Source organism: Phymastichus coffea, unplaced genomic scaffold, assembly GCF_024137745.1.
Source record: "Phymastichus coffea isolate CEN01 unplaced genomic scaffold, Cenicafe_Pcof_1.1 PCOF00090, whole genome shotgun sequence".
NCBI lineage: Eukaryota > Metazoa > Arthropoda > Insecta > Hymenoptera > Eulophidae > Phymastichus > Phymastichus coffea.
In genome coordinates, this window is record NW_026706901.1 from 202,799 (window position 1) to 224,991 (window position 22,193).

A 22,193-nucleotide genomic window follows, 5' to 3' on the forward strand; every position below is an offset into this window, starting at 1 on the left:
GATTTGAAGTGGAATTCCATGATGGATTTCCGGTATCTCCCCATAATGTCCAAACTAAAATGTCCAAGCCAAAATGTCCACAGTTATTTATTGTCCAAAATAAAAATATGTATTTCATTAGTTTTTTGCTTTCGATTGTTTTCCCGATAGCGTTTTTTTCATTCACCATAACCTTTCATATCTTACATGTATTAACATTTGTGTACACTCTCACTCATGATTTTTCAAAATTTTCGTTGAACCTCGACAATGGCATATCGTACATTAGAAATAATTAAGAAAGGGTCTTCTACTTATGGACACATTGACGGTTTCTTATACTCTGCATCGACTTCCAAAGGTGATGTTGGAAGTGTCGATATCGAGGTCAATGCGCCGCGCGTTTGACTACCGTCAGCACGGGTCGCAGTGTTTTGATTCGGAGAGGTGGGTCGGCAAACTCTCACACTCATGAACCTAATCCCGAAGAAGTCGAATCTGTGCGCATTATGGGAAATATTAAGGTACCACTCTATATTTTTCTACATTGAATAGAAATAATTTTAGCTGATATAACAGCGTTCGGCTATAAGTGACCGTGCTCGTCCTCCTTCTGCTATAACGCGAGAAGCACAGGATTGTAATGAAGCTGTGCAAGCTCGTTTACCTGACATTGGCAACATTAAAAAAACTATACAGCGCGAACGTTTACTGCATCTACCGTCTAAGACTACCACTACCTCTTCTACTACCATAGAAGACATAAAAGGTATAAGAGTCAACATATCTTTTTACATACCATCTCCTGCAGCTATACATTTATTATAAAGTATAACATTTAAGATATACCTGAAACTTTTACAAAAACGCTCGTTGGAGATACTTTCCTGATGTATGACTCTCATACAGACGAGGATTACAATTCGGACAGAATATTAGTGTTCGCAACGCGCGAAAATTTACGATTGCTGTTCAGCTCAACAATTTGGTTCCTAGATGGTACGTTCGACACTGTACCATCGATTTTCTTCCAGCTTTTTACTATAATGGGTTCAGTTACCCAAACTTACAAAGGCACTGAACGTAAAATCGCTATACCATTAGTCTACGCACTCTTGGAAAATAAAAAAGAAATAGCATACTCCAAAGTCATAGAAGTTACTCTCTCCGCTGCTGAAGAGGCCGGTATACGAATACGTCATCCTCAGATTGTAATGACTGATTTCGAGCTGGCGATAATTAACGCTGTGAAAAATCATTTCGGTGAAAATATAATTCGACTGTGCTTCTTTCATCTTCGTCAAAGCATATACCGGAAAATACAATCTGAAGGTCTACAGCAACAGTACGGCGATCCGAATGACAATAGTATTCGAGAAGCTGCGCATTCCATGTGTGCCTTAGCCTACGTGCCCCCAGACAATGTGCCAGAGATATTCGACCTCTTTCAAAATGAAATGCCAGAAGAGTTTATTCCAATAGCTACATACTTTGAAATTAATTACGTCCGAGGTATTCGAGCAATTGGCCGGAGAAAAGCAGTAAGAGTTCGGTACGCGCCAGCCCTATGGAATCAGTACAACTCTGTTCTTCAAGGAGTTGCGCGGACAAATAATGCTTCCGAGGGCTGGCATAACCGCTTCCAAATATTAGTTGGTCGCCGTCATCCGAGCCTCTACAGTTTTCTTACGGAGATCCAGAAAGAACAGGCTGACGTTGAGTATATGTCGCGGGAAATAAGTTTGGGTAAAAAAGTGAAAAAATTGCCTAAAAGCAGCCAACTTCGAGCCGAAGAACGTATTGCCGCCGTCGTTGCCGCATATCAAAGTTATGTCGACGAAGAAAATGAATTGGAATATCTCAAAATAATTGGTCACCATCTTAATACGTGAATAAAATTTGGACATATTTGACATATCAATTGTGGACATTTGACTTGTGGACATTATTTTCTGTGGGCATTTTCCTTTGCACATTTTGGGTTGGACATTTCATTTTGGACATTTTGGGGTATAATCTGGATTTCCAAGTGCATTCCAGGTGGATTCCTAACAAAGTCCGAGTGGATTTTTAACGAATTCCAGATGGATTTCCAGGTAGATTCCTAGCATAATCCAAGTGGATTTTAAATGAATTCCAAGTGGATTTTAAATGAATTCCAAGTGGATTTCTAGCATAATCCAAGTGAATTTTTAAGGAATTCAAGATGGATTTCCAGGTGGATTCCTAGCTAAATCCAAGTTGATTTTTAACGAATTACAGGTGGATTCCTAGAAAATCCAAGTGGATTTTTAACAAATTCCAGATGGATTTCTTGCAAAATCGTAGCTAATGTCACATTTTCAGACAATCATTATCATTTGACTTATTTAATGATACAATTAGCACAGTATGATTAATTATTAAAAACATTATCAGAGAAACAATTTTATCATTTTTATTACACTACAGTCTCTATTTTGTGCTGACAACTCTTCGTGGATAATAATTCATACGAATTTTTTAATCGAATTGAATATTCAATATGGATTTATTTTAAATATTATACAATTTATTTGATAAATTTCATCTCAATAAGGAAAACGTATATGAGTAAAGACAAGAATATCTCTAAAGTTAAATTATTCCAATAAGATCGAATCTTAAGCTAGGAGAGAACATACTTTCAGAAATGAAAGTGATGAATAAGGGAAATTTTGGCATAGTATAAAACCATTTTTATTGAAATACTTATACTAAAAAATAGATTTATTTGTATAATATAAAATATTAATAAAAAATTACAAGACATGATTTTCATTATTTTATGTTACATTTTAGGCACTGATGAAATGTAACTATCACTATCAATATTCAAATAAACATGTCACACGTACGTTAATAATTTTGAATTCCGTATGGGAAATAAGCCCGAATAACGTCGCGTCACAAATTATTTTAAGGGGGAAGGCTCGGAAGGCACATTCGCTTCGTCGCGGAAAATTAACGAGGGCTTATGTTGTCCGGTAGTGTCGATGATCGCGATTTACCTAGTTACGAGAGAGACAGGTTGCACAAAGAAACTCATCATTTCGGACATTTATTTACACTTTATTAAAACAGCAATTTACATACGGCATTTGACGTGTGCGTTGGCTAAGTCCGGGCTAGTCCGTTCCGTGCGAATTAACGCACAGGAAACACAACATCGCCTTACAATTGTTCCGCGAATTCCCGCGAGTGCGATGCGAATTTACGCATGCAGCCACTCGTCCGCGTCCGGCCGATACGATACTCGGAGAGAGAGAAATCAAGGCCCGCACCGAGAAACGAAAAAGGGTACCTGAACTTAGGAGGGAGCGCTGCTGTGGAAGTCTACGCCCGCTGGGCCAACTACGTCGTCCTCAGAAGGTGGAATTCTATGTAGATACAGATGGTCCTCCTCTTCGATTCTGTTCACTCTGTGACAATTAACTATTCACGCATTTCTCAGTCACGAGGCTTAACTAGCTCGAAATTAGTTGCTGGTCAAAGCCATACTGACGCTAGTCTAGTCACCAGAGGGGTCACCGTGGCCTTTTTAATTTAGATGGGAACACTAAGGTTTTTTTTATGTATTTTGACCCGCTGAACACGAATATCGATAGTGTTTAATGATCTGACAGTCGAGTAATTTGTTATAAAAAATTTAAATGTTTAAAGCGCTGTATCTTTTGAACTAAAAGAGATAGGAAGATTAGAGTAAGTACATTATGTTCCTTATTCAATAACAAACAAATCTCATTTTTATTTTTCATGATAAAGTTATTAGAACCGGAGATATTGTTAATTAAGTGCATAAAAGCGGGGTGACGCACAGTGGGGATTGAAAACGGTCTTCACTAAATTCAACTTTCAAGGCGAACCATATGTGGAAATTCGATGAATTTTTTTTAAATAACTTGTGATGATGCGTCATCACACAAAAATTATACACTACCGGCACGATGCGGCAGAACAGCCACGACCGCATACACCCGCCCACGCACTCCCGGATCTCGCGAACTATGACCTCTAGAAGCCTCCCTGACCGATTCGCACGACCCTTACGCTCGCGTACAACCCCTCGCGCACTCACGACCCGATCCGACCCTCCCCCGGGAAGCTAGAAGCCCCTAAAGTTTCCAGCCGCGATCAGCTGATCGCAAGCCCCCGTTAGTTAAGGTAGGCCTAGCTAGACTAGAAGTAGGAGCGACCGAGCGCGTGAGAGCAAGCGAGACCACCGATGCTAGACCGATCGGAAGCAAGCAAGGGGAATCGGTAAGACCAACGAGCGGTGGATAGAAGAGGATAGACAAGCGACGCTAGTTGACCGGCCAATCGTTATCAGCTTAGGGGTGGTCGGACTAATGAGTGAAAACCGACGCTATCTTCGCGACCAGTAGGCAAATTAGGCGCGAAGGACCGACCAATAAACAAATTGCGCGGGCTAAGAACATTAATATAGACGGCGCTGAGACCCGGCTTAGCAACAAGCCAGCCAATCGACAATAACGAAGGGGAAGTAAGCTAGGAGAAGCGGCGCGTCGCCGAAAAACGGCGCGCCAGTAACCGTTAAGCCTCGACGGTGAGTAGTCCGCCGAGCCTCGCTGTCGCGCGGTACCCAAGCAGAGAAGATAGATAAAGCAGAGAAGATAGATAAAGCAGAGGAAATAGATAGTAGTGAGAAATAGTGAAAGCAGCGAGTATAGAAAGAAGATAGTGAGAAAAGTGAAAGTAGCGAATATAGTAGAGGAAAAAGTGAAAGCAGCGAGTATAGAAAGAGAATAGTGAGAAAAGTGAGAATAGTAGAGGAAATAGTGAAAGTGAGAATAGTAGAGGAAATAGCGAAAGTAGCGAATAGTAGAGGAAATAGTGAAGTAGCGAATACAGAGAAAAGAGTTGAAAATAGTGAGGAAAACAGCGATAGAAAATAGAGTAGTGAAGCAGCGACTGCACCAATAACGGCGACGCAAACAGTTATAGTAGCGGCCGCTACAGTGGCCTTAACGGCCGTAGCCGCAATAGTAATCAACCGGAAAATTAACAGGAGTAAGTACCTTTTCCTTACTACTGATTTTCTTTGTGTGACCGATGATCGCGAGATTGCCGCGCATTGCCGACCGCCGCGTTTCGGAAGTGCCGTACGACCTTCGCGCGCTCGATATAATAACATTCGTACTCATTTATTGCTGACCTCCGAAAATCTTTCATCGAGCCGTTGTATTATCATTGTCCGCAAGACGAAGTTGCTGCGTAATTACCGAACGGGAGTGCCGCATGACCTTCGCGCGCATTACGCCTTGTGATCGAACATGTTTGTCGTTGTCTCCGAGCTTTTCTTTGTCCCGCATCTGAAATGGTCACATGATCGCCGAATGTCCGCGCGCGGGTATGCCGTATGACCTTCGCGCGCCTGTTGCCGTTGCTGCGCATGTTTTTGCCACCGACCTTCCGAGCGTCGTTTTGAGTGTCGCCGTACTGTTGTCATCCGAGAAACGAGTTTTCCTTAGAGTGCGCGTCTATGAATTCTTTTCCGAGTCGACCTAAACATTACACGAGTCGTGCTAGACCTTCGTTCGACCGGCAGAATTAGAATACATTGTCGCCTTTATTTTGTTCGCGATCGTTGCTACAAAGTACCGTCAACACCGTGAACAGTAGCTAACCTTCACGCGACCGATCGAATTCCTTCACTTATTTGCCTCGAACGAACTGGAATTTTCGCCGCGAGTAAACAGACCGACGTCGTGTAATCGTTTCCGAAGTCCGAAGTATCCAACTGAATTATTGTCTGCCTAGACCGACTTCGCATCGTAGTACGCCACTCGCGTCCCCCAGTAACCTAGACCAGGCTGACCATCGCGAGGGATAGATCACTGGGGTTGACCTGGGAAGTTTTCTTTTGCCGAATAAATCTGAATTACCTTTACATCCGACTTGTTATTGACTGTACCCACTTGATCGCCTCATCTCCCGTAGCTTTCGCGATCGGTTGAGATCGGTAAGCGCGTGCGCGACTGCCCTGATTATCACCTAGCCGGTAGCCGCCGTCGCAGGAACTACGCCACCAGTCCAGGGAAGGAGCTATCCCCTAAACCACTAGTCCGTCAGTCGGGGCGCCCCTACGACGTCCCCCCCCCCCTCGATGTACCCGCTTCTGGGTTAAGAGCCGCCATGCCCCGAACTTCTCCTAGCTAGCCGAACGAGCCGCAGCCGTGGGTGGCCCTGTAAACCATCCGTTGCCCCCCTTTCCCCTTTTCGCTCGATACGCTTTAAACTCGAACGAATTCGTCGCCTAGGACTTCGCGCTCCCGCTTCATTCTTCACAGGTGATAGCCGGCCACGCGCGCAAGAACACCGACGGCGACGAGGAGGGAGGCAACGGGGAAACCACCCGACCTCACAGCGACCAGCAGGACCTTGCCGAGAACCAGCCAACGTTGCAGCGCTACCTGCTCTCCTAACGCGAGAGCACGGTAGCTGGCGCCCAACAAAAATTAAATAAAGCTGCAAACGTTGTCTCGGCTGACTGCGCGCCGCTGGCGACAGTGCGAGACCGGAAAGATACCCGTCTGTTATTTTTCCCCTCCCTCTCCCCCGTCGTAAACTATTGAATGATTCTGCAGAGATCAAATATAGATATTGTTTTTTATCGTCTCTAACTGACTATGAAAGTAAATAAAAGCAGAAATTCGTGGCATAATTAATTTTTTTTTACGCTAAAACTAATAGTGATCGATCAAAATATGGCTTAAAATCTCATCTTCTAACTTCATAGAATACGTGAAAATTTTTTTGACCCAAAATCTAACATGTATTTCTTTTAAAGGTCACTTGAAGGTCAATACTATTTTTTATGTCAAATTTGCGGCTCATTGGATTTCAAACATGCTAAATCACTAACTTAGAGTATAATGTATTCTTTTCTCAAAGTAACTGGAAGGTAGGTACTTTTTTCAATATCATTTGAAGGTCAATACTATTTGTTACGATTAAACGACTATTCTTCGAATTGGAAATATACGACATGACTAATTTGGTGTGCAGGAAATGATTTTCTTCAATGCAACAAAGCCACAAACCCATTGTTGCATCATTTTTAGCGATTATACCCCAAAATGTCCAAAATGAAATGTCCAACCCAAAATGTGCAAAGGAAAATGCCCACAGAAAATAATGTCCACAAGTCAAATGTCCACAATTGATATGTCAAATATGTCCAAATTTTATTCACGTATTAAGATGGTGACCAATTATTTTGAGATATTCCAATTCATTTTCTTCGTCGACATAACTTTGATATGCGGCAACGACGGCGGCAATACGTTCTTCGGCTCGAAGTTGGCTGCTTTTAGGCAATTTTTTCACTTTTTTACCCAAACTTATTTCCCGCGACATATACTCAACGTCAGCCTGTTCTTTCTGGATCTCCGTAAGAAAACTGTAGAGGCTCGGATGACGGCGACCAACTAATATTTGGAAGCGGTTATGCCAGCCCTCGGAAGCATTATTTGTCCGCGCAACTCCTTGAAGAACAGAGTTGTACTGATTCCATAGGGCTGGCGCGTACCGAACTCTTACTGCTTTTCTCCGGCCAATTGCTCGAATACCTCGGACGTAATTAATTTCAAAGTATGTAGCTATTGGAATAAACTCTTCTGGCATTTCATTTTGAAAGAGGTCGAATATCTCTGGCACATTGTCTGGGGGCACGTAGGCTAAGGCACACATGGAATGCGCAGCTTCTCGAATACTATTGTCATTCGGATCGCCGTACTGTTGCTGTAGACCTTCAGATTGTATTTTCCGGTATATGCTTTGACGAAGATGAAAGAAGCACAGTCGAATTATATTTTCACCGAAATGATTTTTCACAGCGTTAATTATCGCCAGCTCGAAATCAGTCATTACAATCTGAGGATGACGTATTCGTATACCGGCCTCTTCAGCAGCGGAGAGAGTAACTTCTATGACTTTGGAGTATGCTATTTCTTTTTTATTTTCCAAGAGTGCGTAGACTAATGGTATAGCGATTTTACGTTCAGTGCCTTTGTAAGTTTGGGTAACTGAACCCATTATAGTAAAAAGCTGGAAGAAAATCGATGGTACAGTGTCGAACGTACCATCTAGGAACCAAATTGTTGAGCTGAACAGCAATCGTAAATTTTCGCGCGTTGCGAACACTAATATTCTGTCCGAATTGTAATCCTCGTCTGTATGAGAGTCATACATCAGGAAAGTATCTCCAACGAGCGTTTTTGTAAAAGTTTCAGGTATATCTTAAATGTTATACTTTATAATAAATGTATAGCTGCAGGAGATGGTATGTAAAAAGATATGTTGACTCTTATACCTTTTATGTCTTCTATGGTAGTAGAAGAGGTAGTGGTAGTCTTAGACGGTAGATGCAGTAAACGTTCGCGCTGTATAGTTTTTTTAATGTTGCCAATGTCAGGTAAACGAGCTTGCACAGCTTCATTACAATCCTGTGCTTCTCGCGTTATAGCAGAAGGAGGACGAGCACGGTCACTTATAGCCGAACGCTGTTATATCAGCTAAAATTATTTCTATTCAATGTAGAAAAATATAGAGTGGTACCTTAATATTTCCCATAATGCGCACAGATTCGACTTCTTCGGGATTAGGTTCATGAGTGTGAGAGTTTGCCGACCCACCTCTCCGAATCAAAACACTGCGACCCGTGCTGACGGTAGTCAAACGCGCGGCGCATTGACCTCGATATCGACACTTCCAACATCACCTTTGGAAGTCGATGCAGAGTATAAGAAACCGTCAATGTGTCCATAAGTAGAAGACCCTTTCTTAATTATTTCTAATGTACGATATGCCATTGTCGAGGTTCAACGAAAATTTTGAAAAATCATGAGTGAGAGTGTACACAAATGTTAATACATGTAAGATATGAAAGGTTATGGTGAATGAAAAAAACGCTATCGGGAAAACAATCGAAAGCAAAAAACTAATGAAATACATATTTTTATTTTGGACAATAAATAACTGTGGACATTTTGGCTTGGACATTTTAGTTTGGACATTATGGGGAGATACCTTTTTAGCACATTAATATGACAAATTCTTTGATATTATAATATATATATATATATATATTACAGGGAGTTGGTTTTAATGAGTAAATAAACTGTGTTTCGAAAAACATTCTTTTTATTTTTTATAAGCGCTTCACATAAATATAATATAATTACATAATATTCCACTTACAATTTTGGTACAAAGTATATACAGATTTTTTAATATTGGTACTGAAACTGATAAACTTATTACGAAAAGTGTAAGTAATTAATATCGCTATTGATTTCTTAAATCATAGAACATCAATATGGAATGTTAAGGAGAAATAACTAGCTTATAAATACAATAATCGATTCGTATTTTTAATCAAATCTTTGAAAATGAAGCGATACAAAAATCAACTTATCAAGTAGTAAAATACTACAATTAAACATTATTTAAAATAATAAATGTTGTAATTGTTAAACTATTGTAACAGTGACTCAGCTTCTGTTATGAGTTGCCTTGTTTTTTTTTTAATATTTTTTCTTAAGTTAGATATAATTGGATCAGATGATATTAATAAGTGGTGTATTAAATCTTCATTTTGTAAACATCTAGATACTTTTCTAGTATGTTTTTCTCTAAATAATTTTATTTCCTTATTGTTACTTTCTAACGGTTCCTCTGATAAATTTCCTATGGGACTTGAAAAATATTCCATTATATCTGCTCCGTGGATCAAAATTTTATGTATTGAGGCAGGCATGTAATACCAATTATATTCTTGTACGTAGAGATTGAAAGTATCTAAGCAGTAACTTCTAAACAACTTTTTGTCAACAGCTTTACTACAAGAAAGCAATTGGAGAACAACATAAAATCGTTTAAGTAATTCTTCATTTAGTCCAGTGATTTTAGATATTTTTTCATAGTTTTCAAAAAATTTCCTTCCACTATTACCATCATTCGTTGAACCAGATCCTTGTTTAACTGTATCTACTAGTAATCCAATTTCATTTCTTATACTTTGCTGTATTTTTTTTTTAGTTGTCTCAAGAATTTCTCTATTACTTTTATTACAATTCCATGTTTTGAAAGGTAACCTATACGCAATATTCAAACAACATTCCATAAAACGAATCCAGGCGTGTAATGTTTGTAATCCATACTGATAGGTATCCTGGTTTATTGCTTTTTTTTTTAATTAATTCCAAATCGTTCATTTCTGAAGGCTTGGCTTTGCAAACTACACAAACATTACAAGCAGAAGTCTCAGTTAGCATTTGACATATTTTTCCATCTATCATAGTACACAACATATTATATCGAACTGTATATTTATTATCATCTAGTGTAATTACTGTTGCCTGCAACTTATTTATTTCCGATCTCAGTTTTTCAAAATTTTCTATAACTTTTTTCTTACTTTCTTTTGTGTATTCAAATTTTATTGGTCTACAATATCTAACAGATGAAGTTTTACAATTCTGCCAGACTTCTGTTGTCAAACATCTTTTTGAAAAAACTTCAAGCTTTAGAGGAACTGCACATATCACAAACAAACTTTGATCAGATTTTTCGATATTTTCAAATTTCTGCTTATACATGTTCAATCCAGAAGTACCATCGAAACCGTACTTTAAAGTCAGCTTTAAATTTCTTTTTTCTGACTTACTAAGAGATTTCAATTTTTCATGGCATAGCTCCAACAATCGTTCAGTTGTGTGATCTAAAAGTCCTTGCAATTCAATTCTAGCAAAAGACTCTGTTATTTCTATTGAAGATTTGGGAGGATAACATTCTTTCTTTGCAGCAGTTAACATTTTATATAGAGGATATGCACTTATTTCTCTTTTAATAGCTTGACTTATAAGAATTTCGTATTGTCCCTTAGTCATTTTTGTGTCCAAAAGCAATGCAAGTGCTTCATTATTTGTATACGTTTTCTTTAAATTTTGTGATTGAGTAGCTTCAAGATTACACTGATAAATCTCTTCTTCTGCATCGAATGAACTATAACCGGGAGCTTTTCTTTTTTTTCCATTTGATTTTCTTCTTGCTCTGTAACATATTTCCTTCTCTTGGTTATGGCTATAGTATCATCGCGATCAGGAGCTTTTCTTTTTGTTTTCAACTTCATTTTTTGCTGGGACAATAAATGATTGTTTCAACCACGTACCGTTGGTTTCGAAAAATGTTTTATCATTATAAAAAGATGTCTTAAGTCTTCTAGTAAAGACTGGTAGAAAGTATTTATTCAATTTTTGCTTTGTAACGATCTTCTGGATTTCGGTGAGGTGATATTTTCTATTTATGATATCAAATAAATTTTCTGTCGTTCGATCATTCTTTGATAGATTCAAAAATGAAGTACATAATTCTTTGTTGGGAATAAAAATATCTTCCATTTTCAAAAATTGAGAATCCGATGATCGTTTCCTGAAATTAAAAATTTGAATTATGTACTTTACTCACATAAATTTATGAACGTATAAATAAAAACTACATAACCATGATTATCTAATATGGAAGATAATTGTTAAGATACTTACTAAGTATTAATGTTTTTGAGAGTCAATTAATTTAATACGTTATTATCAACCGCATGATTATATCTTACAAAAAGTAAGAACTTGAATTTGAAATACTTATATCACAGGATATCACTGTTTATATTTAATCGTAAAAGTTCTCTTATGATGATATTAGTGCTATTTTCTACTAAAAGAGAATTATCACGAAAAAATGTCAATTACATTTAGTTTTACGAATTTAAAATTTACAATTTCCACGTATACAAAGTTCGATGTGCATAATAATGAATGTGAAAAACAAGAATGTCATTTCTCCCCATTTTGAAAGGATTCACATTACTAATATTCAAAGTTTAATACAAAAATATATAAATACACATTTTTATACAATGTTTCAATAGCAGTTTTGACCCATAAACCTCAAATCCGCAAATCTCAAATCCGCAAGCCCTACAATTTGTGGGTTAAACCTACTAACCCCAAAGTTTGTGGATTATTCGTTAGGGTTTTTAGATTTGGGATTCCTAGAGTTAGGGTTTGTGAGGGTTTGTGGATTTGTGGTCTGTGATTTGGAGTTTGGGGGTTGGGGTTTGTGGGTTTGTTGCATTGAAGAAAATCATTTCCTGCACACCAAATTAGTCATGTCGTATAGTATATTTCCAATTCGAAGAATAGTCGTTTAATCGTAACAAATAGTATTGACCTTCAAATGATATTGAAAAAAGTACCTACCTTCCAGTTACTTTGAGAAAAGAATACATTATACTCTAAGTTAGTAATTTAGCATGTTTGAAATCCAATGAGCCGCAAATTTGACATAAAAAATAGTATTGACCTTCAAGTGACCTTTAAAAGAAATACATGTTAGATTTTGGGTCAAAAAAATTTTCACGTATTCTATGAAGTTAGAAGATGAGATTTCAAGCCACATTTTGATCGATCACTATTAGTTTTAGCGTAAAAAAAAATTAATTATGCCACGAATTTCTGCTTTTATTTACTTTCATAGTCAGTTCGAGACGATAAAAAACAATATCTATATTTGGGTTCGAGAGATCTCTGCAGAATCATTCAATAGTTATTTAAAAAAAAATTCATCTAATTTCCACATATGGTTCGCCTTGAAAGTTGAATTTAGTGAAGACCGTTTTCAATCCCCACTGTGTGACGCCGAGGCGCCTGGATAAATTTAACTATAACTCGACTTCTAAGCGATATTTTTCATCGGCTAACGTCTCATTTTGAAGGAAAAAGTCTACACTATCTTTATATGCAATAAAAATCCTTTTTTATTCACGTGATAACAAGCGGAAATCGAAAAATGTCGTTATTTTTGCTGTTTTTTTGGTAGTTTATTTGTTGTATAAGAGTATAAATCAATGTTACAGATAAAAAACTGGCTTAAAAATTACACGTCACGATCGGGTTTTTCTTCTAGATTAATACCCATTTTGATTTTTTAAAAAAAAATATTTGTTATAACTAAAGCTATCGTCGTTTTAACGGCCGCCCGCGCCGCGGCGACGCGTTTGTGCTCGCTTCCGCCGAGCGGCCGCTATCGATGGTAAAGGAACGCATCTCTCTAAGATTATTTTTACATATTTTAAATTATCACACGCTAATTTTGAGAGTGACTTGTTATCCCCCTAATCACTTAGTTGTTATTTACGTAAAATTTATATTGATATGATCCACAGTATAATAGAAATATTAACAATTATGCCAAATATTCTCTATCTCTCAACGATTTTTTACCTTTAAATTTGTAATATGATAATTTATTTTTCAAACGGCATTTCAACGTCGCCGTCTGTTATTTTTTAAGAAGTCATTGAACAAGAAGCCGGGATTTTCGCCGTATAATACATGAATTTTAAGGATATTATTTGTGATGAAAACACATCGATTATTTATTTTGCATACCAATCAAATAATTTTATTTTGGGTAACAAATTTCCTAGCTACAATACTTGTAAAATACACATTTTGAAATTCGCAGCTAGAGTAAACGCTATTCACTTGTTTACTCTGTGTTATTGCGTTTTGCAAGTTACAACTTGCATTTGTTTCGTTCGTGCAAGGCATTCTGCGTTCGGCTATGGTAGTGTAAACTTTTCGGACACATCGTTATGGCATTTAGAAAGAGTAATGAATACGCTGTTAGATATTAATTTGTGTTTGATTTGTCAAAAAAATGTCAATACCAAAACCACTAGTACTGAAACTGGTTGTGCTCGCATACGAGAAGCTGCTTCTGTGCGCCAAGGTGATGTTTCTCTACGACTTCAAGTATTGGGCAGCGAAGGTATGTTTATCTTATTTATAATTTTATAAATTCAATCGATGAATGATGGTTTGACACAGTAAAAGACCAGCTCGTTTAAGTAGAATGTATACTCATGTAGGCTTATAAATTTTTAGCTGGTTTTCAGTATCACTCGCAAACTTGCTATAAAACTTACGGATCAAAGAGCATTAAGCAGAATAAAAAATAAGAGAACCGCTGGTGAAAGTACGCGTAATAATGAACACAGCGATAGCGACAACGATACTCATTCAATGCAACAAATATGCAAATCAAAAAGATTAAAACTTCAAACAGAAATGAGACGTATTGATTTGTGTACTATTTGTGGTTGTATAAGAAAAAAAAATGACGAGGTTTTATGTGAAATTCAAAAACTAGATTTCGCGAAACGTTTTCTCGATGCAATTCTTGCTATTCGCGATGATGTATACCTCAAGCTTGCACATTATAATAGGGCTGAACAAATACTAGCCGCCAGCTTGAAGTATCACGGAAATTGCATGGTTTTGTATATGTACAAATATAATGCTAAGCTAGAGCAAAAACAGGAAAAAAATCATGTTTAAATGAGAATGCAGATGAACTTTTAGAAAATTCAAGAAATACTCAACTAAATTCTACCGTAACAGATGAACAGATATTGAATACCATTCAATCAATTGAATCGCGGATTCTTTTAGGTGAAATTTTTTCATTAGATGATTTATCAAAACTTATTTCTAGTAAATATGGGATTGATAACGCGAAACATTCCAAAATCAAATCTGCCTTGAAGAATTATTTTGGAAATCGCATTGCTTTCATTAAAAGAAAACAAAAAAATAAATCTGAAATTTTTCATTCCATTATCACAGACAATGTAATATTAAAGGCTTATGAACATAACTGTATACCGCGCTGTGCATCTATATTGAGTGAGTCTATCGAAACTGTTGATTTTGGACTCAATGACAAATTCTGCGATGAAACGGACCTACGAAGTTCGTGGGAGACATTAAATATGCCAGAGCCCTTTATTACATTTTTTTCAAAATTATTCGATATTGACAAGAAATTATTGTCAGACAGAAGTATGAACATGTTGAAAAAATCAAGTATATTTGATTCTATAACTACGGATTCTGATAAAAATAAAAGGTACAATTCGAAGTTACTGAAAGTGGTCAGTACTTTCCAAATAATATGTTCCATTTGTCGCCCATTGACAAAAAGTCCATTACTCACAAACTTAGGACTTTTTATTTATTTTAATACAAAAAGTAAAAATATTTTGACAGCGTTGAATCGCTTGGGTCTCTCAATTTCATATGATGAAATTTCGAGAATTAGGACTCAACTTGCTTCTTGAAAAATTCTTTCAGTACGGCGCCCATTCCTAGTCAATTTAATACGTCGAACTATGTGACTGCGGCTTTCGATAATTTCGACTGGAATGAAGCTACAACTTCACGCCTTCATTCTTCTCACGATTCAGTTATCGTGCTATATCAGGATATATCAGAGAATGTCAATAAAAAACCAAATGTATCGGAATCAGGAGTAGATAAAAGATTAAGGTCATTTGAATCATTATTGGATTGCCAAAAAATTATAGAGTATGACAAATCTAAAAAGGAAATAATATTACCAACTGATTTTTTTATGAAACAAGGAGACGAAAAATTATCAATTGATAGTTTCAACAAAAGTTTGAATTCAAATGACTTTTTATGGTATTTATCAAGAATGGATGTTTCTACAGACAGAAGTAAAATATCGACTTGTTCAACTGATCAAAAAGTTCCTACCTGGAGTTCATTCAATTCAATTATTTATAGAGATGATTGCCCTAAACAAAAGGTTGGCTACTTTCCAGTTATTCCAGCACCTATTACCGAAGCAAGCACAGCGTATACGTGTTTAAAGAATTTTAATGATATTTTAAAACAGCTTGATCAAGAGTATTTAGTAGTTTATTGCGACGAAGGTGTGTACAAATTAGCTCGTAAAATCAAGTTTGAATGTGGAGGGGAATTCGAAAATATTATTTTGGCTCTTGGCGATTTTCACATAATTAAAGTTGTATTAGGCTTGTCTTGGAAAATACTTGAAAAATAGTGGCGTTGAACAAATCTTCGTAGAAACGAACTTATTTGGAAGTAAAGTAATTGAACAAATACTTGATGCAACGAATTATGCACGTTGTATCAAATTTTATACGTACCTAACAGAAACATCAAGGAGACTCCAACTAATGGAATTTTTTACGAAGCGCAGACTCGAAGAAAACGAAAATATTATAGAAATGATAAATATGCTACAAGAGTGTATTGAAACGAAGGAAACTGATGAGTTTAAAGGAATTTTTGATAATTTGAAAGGTGATGCAAAGAAATTACTAGACGACTTCAATGAGTTCGTTGAAGAATCGTGCGTAAAATCTGAAATGTTCAAATATTGGAATAATGTTTTAATTTTAATAAATTTATTATTAGATTTGATTCGTGCAGATCGCACAGGTGATTTCACTTTACATCTGAATACCATAGAGAAACTTCAACCTATTTTTCACATCATGGATAGAATTAATTATGCAAGATGGTGTGCTGTTTACTTAGCCTATATGCGCTCTCTGCAGGAAAAGTACCCAGAGGTTTACGAGCATCTCATGAAAGGGCATTTTACGGTAAAGAGGTCTGACGTACCTTATACATCAGTAAGCTCAGACCAGGCCCTCGAACAAACAATCAATAGAACATCTAAACATCCTGGTGGCGTAAAAGGTTCGACGCAGAAAAAAGAATTTGTTGCAGTTTATGACTTGACTTACCATGAGTTTTTGGCTGCTAGTAATCTCTTCAAAGAAATTATTGATTTCTCTAACAACGATGAAGAGTTACAGGTTCATCATGATTTTTCAGAGACATCAACCCTTAATTCAGAAAGGGCAGTTCACACTGTTTTACAATATCTTGAATCTCATAATGTAAATCCTTTTCGTAACGATAACCAGCCTCTTAGAAACTTAATATCGCAAGAAATCGCACAAGAATCCGTAAGGCAGGATATTTTAAATATTTTTGAAAATGGAATGAAATTGTATGAAAATTTCTTAGAAGAAAGATTCGTGGAAAAAAAGTCAGCTACAATAAAAAAAAATAATTTGCCAAGTTTAAAAACGATGCCTGCTACTCCTGAAGAATCTCCAAAACAAAAACAAATAAAAATTAGCGAAATTCATCGTATCATAGCCCTTGCAGGGGAGCGAAACTATCCATTGGAAAAACTTTTCAAGTATGAATTATCAGACAAAAATACATTATTCGATGAAAATGGTTTGATGAAAAAAGAAGCTGATAAAAGAAAATTAATTACGTGGCTAGAATCTGAAAATTTTATTACAGAGCAAACTTGGGATATAAATATGAATACATACTTGTTTGATTGTCGATTTCATGTTAGCTATGAGAAGAACTTCATGGAAAAATTGTTTTACATTTGGTGATTTAGCTGCTAAGTTTTGTAAATATATTGATTACTTGACTACACTCCAAAATGTAACGCAAATCAACTTTGTATTCGATTCATACTTCGATTCATCAATAAAAATGTCAGAACATCAAAGAAGATTGAATTCATCGACGACAATACTTTATAGTACGATTAACGAGAAAACTGCATTGCTAAAAAAACCAGATACTTTTTGGGGATCATCAAGAAATAAAATCTTATTTCAAATTTTTTTACGTGATTACTTAAAACAAGATAAAAACTTACAATCACTCCATTTGATATTCAGCACAATAAATGACGAACCAAGTATCTCGAATCGAGGCAGTGTTGATTCTAAATTACAGCGAGAAGACATTGAAGAAGCAGACGTAAAAATATTAATACACATTGATCATGCTGTAAATAAGGGGCTCAATAACGTATTCGTTACATCGTCCGACACAGATGTTATTGTTTTGGTTACACACTTTTATAGGTTTTTCAAGCACCACGGTTTACAGGTAATAATTTTAATCAGAGTAAAAATTTCTTTGCCAAATATGTATAATTTTGTATTATTTCAGACTCTATGGGTTTATGCAGGAATAGGTAATACCATAAGAAATATACCCATTTATCTTTTAGCCGAATTTCATGGCGATGAATTATGCGATGTTTTACCAGCCGTGCATCATCTTACTGGTGCAGATTATACCAGTAAGGTTGGTACCAAATTAAAAGGTTTGCAAGCAAATCCTAAACATTTTTTGCTGACTTTTGGCAGAGGTAAGCATCTATGTATACATGTATAATTATTGTTGTGCATTGCTATGCTTTTTTTCATCAAGTATATAATTGTTATTTAATTCTTATAGATATATCAGATGAGTCAATACGCGAGAGTATACGATTAGCTGAAGAATATCTAGCTCGTGTCATAAATAATGGTACAAATTGTACGAATTTTGACCAACTTCGATTATGGTCATACAATCATAAATCTGGTTTTATTGAAGATTTGCCCCCAACATCCAATTCAATACAATTGCATATTCTTCGAGCATTTTATGTAGTGTACGGTCAATTAACTTGTCTTAATAAGGAAACAATGAAACTTGATCCGAATTCGTTTGGTTTCGTTGAAGAAGGTGGAAATTCGAATATACGAAGAATTACAACTCTACTACCACCGGCTGATGAATTATTGCCACCTTGCAATTGTAAAGTATGCAGCACAAAAGCATGTCCTTGTATTAAGAAAGGCATTAAATGTTGTACATTCTGTGCCTGTATGAAAAATAAATCTTGCCAAAACCCAAAAACCATCGAAGAAAACATTTGAATGATATGTAAATATATAGACAGATTTTTATGTAAATATATGTAAATAAAGTAAAATCTTTAATTTATAATAGTAAAATATATTACATTAACTTTCTATTATATTTTACGATACGCAAATTAAATAAAAGTTCAAGTCACTCTCAAAATTAGCGTGTGACAATTTAAAATATGTAAAAATAATCTTAGAGAGATGCGTTACTTTACCATCGATAGCGGCCGCTCGGCGGAAGCGAGCACAAACGCGTCGCCGCGGCGCGAGCGGCCGTTAAAACGACGATAGCTTTAGTTGTAACCAATATTTTTTCAAAAATCAAAATGGGTATTAATCTAGAAGAAAAACCCGATCGTGACGTGTAATTTTTAAGCCAGTTTTTTATCTGTAACATTGATTTATACTCTTATAAACAAATAAACTACCAAAAAAACAGCAAAAATAACGACATTTTTCGATTTCTGCTTGTTATCACGTGAATAAAAAAGGACTTTTATTGCATATAAAGATAGTGTAGACTTTTTCCTTCAAAATGAGATGTTAGCCAATGAAAAATATCGCTTAGAAGTCGAGTTATAGTTAAATTTATCCAGGCGCACCGGCGTCACCCCAGTTTTATGCACTTAATTAACAATATCTCCGGTTCTAATAACTTTATCATGAAAAATAAAAATGAGATTTGTTTGTTATTGAATAAGGAACATAATGTACTTACACTAATCTTCCTATCTCTTTTAGTTCAAAAGATACAGCGCTTTAAACATTTAAATTTTTTATAACAAATTACTCGACTGTCAGATCATTAAACACTATCGATATTCGTGTTCAGCGGGTCAAAATACATAAAAAAACCTTAGTGTTCCCATCTAAATTAAAAAGGCCACGGTGACCCCTCTGGCGACTAGACTACGCTGGAATCTCGCGCTTTTCGCGTCTTACGCGCCCCTCTCTATAGGTACCCAAAACGGCCGAGCGCCACCGGCTACGCACACGTGTGCGACTCATGCCGGCGACACTACTTCTCTCTCTCCTCCTCCGTTCCCCGCTCTCACTCCATCCCTCCAACGCCAGGCATCTCCGCCGATCAGGAATCAAACCTGCAACAAAGCCACATCGTGTGTCGATACTCGGTTTTCATCAACCTAGACCGATGTGGCAGTGGCTCAGGGGAAGACACGCGGAAGAGAGAGAGAGAGGCGAACAGAGCGAGCGAACTCAACGGTCGATTCGCCCGTCACAAACACACGTTTTATCAATATTTTTTGTTTCGGTAACATTAATATCCAAGTTTATTTGTATAACTTGCTTTATACAATATATAATAATATAATTCATCAGTTATTGGATGTCATCACTTATCACTGCGATTTTCTTGTATATGGTGTACTCTTTTCCATCCTCCATATTAACGAGAAACTGTACAATTTCTATGTAGTCACCATTTTTCAAAATTGCATATGAATTGTCTGATCTATACAATAACTTTTCGCATGACTTATATACACATCCATTTTTGACCATTTTTCTATAGGCTCTTACTTTTTCTATTGGAAGTTGAAACTTTTCAATAATAGCTTCATTAGTTACTGCTCTTCCAAAATATCTGTATGCGAATTTAACAGTTTTTTCTATGAAACCATTTAAATTGATCTGAGCGACTTCCTTGGCGAAGTAAATTGCTCTTGTTTTGAAATTTTCTTTTGTTCTTTGTTGTTAATTTATTTATGATCGTTATTTGTTATTTTATTAGATGTATAGGAGAAATCACTTGACACTGATTTAGGGAAAAAGCCATACCGGCATAAAAAACGCTTTTATTAAAATGAAATGGGAAATTACAATGATAGAAACAATGCGAGAGAGACGTCGCGCGGAGAGCGATGGTCGTTGCCATGCATGCACCCACTCAAACGCCTTGCACACAAAGGAATTTAGTATACAACAAATTTACATTTACTATCACGCACTCCAACCACACTGAAGCGATAGGAAAGACCACGTGAGTGGACGAGAGCCTTGCAATACGTGGGTATTGTAAGCGCTATTGCACGTGGGTGCATGAAACCGTTATTAAAACGTAAAGACGCGAGGGAGCTCCGCACGCTGGACGATGTCGTCGACGACTACCGGTAACACCGGCAAGAGCAGCCATGCTTGGCGCGAGTGGCGCAGCGCCGCAAGGTGCTGCCACCACGCTAGGCTTAAGGCCCTAGTGCCTCACACATTCTCGCACAAAGACACGCTTTAGCAGCGCGCGCAGCTTAACTTAATTTAAAAGTACATGCCTGAATAAGATACGTATGTGTTAGTACATATATATCGTGTTACGACGTAACATACTGCCGGCCACGGCTGCAAGACTAGTTAAACCATTAACGGTCGAGCAAGGTTAGACTTAACAAGAACTTATATTAACTAGTTGACCCACTCCTGCATACGAATCTAGGACGGTCTTTGGTATATTTACATGAAGAGCCAGTTTTCGTTGAAGGGACTGCTCCATTGATTAGCACCGACATCACAATCTGATTGATTGGAAGCTATTTTGCCTCAACTTCTCTTAAACTATTAATATAACGAAATGAACGATTAACAATGTCTTAAGTCTAATGAACAACTTATTCTACGTGAGATCATCAGAGGCCATAATTTTGATGCTTCAATGATCACGCTTGTCTTAAATTAAAGTCGACGTAAGGTTGGAGTCTCCGCGATTATGGGAACCTGATATCCGGACAGGTATCGCACTCCAAAGATTGTCTCTTTGGGCATCTGGCTGTAGAGCACTCTGTACTCTACCCTTCTCGGGCCAGGCTTAAACACTTCCAGAATACCCTATGGTTCAACTCGTTTATGGCAAACCAAAGAGCGCACATCTGGGGCTAATTACGAAGTCGGGAGGGTAGCTTGAGACTCCAACGGATCCGCGTTTTCCTGATTCACAGGTAGCACACAGAGCCGAGTGATGTTCCGTTTGTAGATTCCGGAAGCCATTTTCACAGATGCTACTCGAGCAATGCCATTGCTCCCAGGGTGGATCTCCACGACGACACCCAGCGGCCATCTTACGCACGCAGGGTTGTCCTCCATCGATACAACCACGGATCCAGGTAATAAGACGGTTTCGGAGGTCAACCACTTCTGACGAGTTTGTAGTTCATGCAAGTACTCTTTGTGTCATTTACTCCAAAAGGCTTGCCTAGCCTTAGAGACGAGTTGGTAGGAAGTGAGGCGATTGTCCGGAACTGAAACATAATTTTGGTCGGGTAAGAAATTGAAGGGACGCCCGATCAAAAAATGAGCTGGAGTTATCGCAAACCGCCGAAGTGCGGTGAGAGAGGTGGATTAAAGTTCCATTCAACCCGTTCGGCTGCAGCAAAGGTCTGAATCGCGTCTTTAAATTCGGGTGAATCGTGTAATTTGTAAATCTTTCGAAGTTCGTTATTCGCACCCACAAAATTAGTGCCATTGTCAGAATGCATAGTGGTCGGTTTGCCGTGCGTGGCAATGAACCGACGAAAACATGCGAGGA

General features: G+C 37.2%; 2 protein-coding genes across 2 annotated transcripts; one reads left to right on the forward strand and one right to left on the reverse strand.

The window, feature by feature from the left end:
- Positions 1–869: 869 nt before the first annotated feature.
- Positions 870–1,871, forward strand: LOC131669249 (uncharacterized). Its single transcript, XM_058944007.1, has one exon. It carries the CDS (start codon positions 870–872, stop codon positions 1,869–1,871), a length of 1,002 nt encoding a protein of 333 aa, XP_058799990.1.
- A 5,338-nt stretch (positions 1,872–7,209) lies between these two features.
- Positions 7,210–8,211, reverse strand: LOC131669250 (uncharacterized). Its single transcript, XM_058944008.1, has one exon. The coding sequence runs from the start codon at positions 8,209–8,211 to the stop codon at positions 7,210–7,212; it is 1,002 nt and encodes a 333-aa protein (XP_058799991.1).
- Between the last annotated feature and the right edge of the window lie 13,982 nt (positions 8,212–22,193).

Excerpts from the sequence above, each read along its gene's own strand:
- LOC131669249 (XM_058944007.1), top strand. The coding sequence starts at position 870 with ATGTATGACTCTCATACAGACGAGGATTACAATTCGGACAGAATATTA.
- LOC131669250 (XM_058944008.1), bottom strand. The coding sequence starts at position 8,211 with ATGTATGACTCTCATACAGACGAGGATTACAATTCGGACAGAATATTA.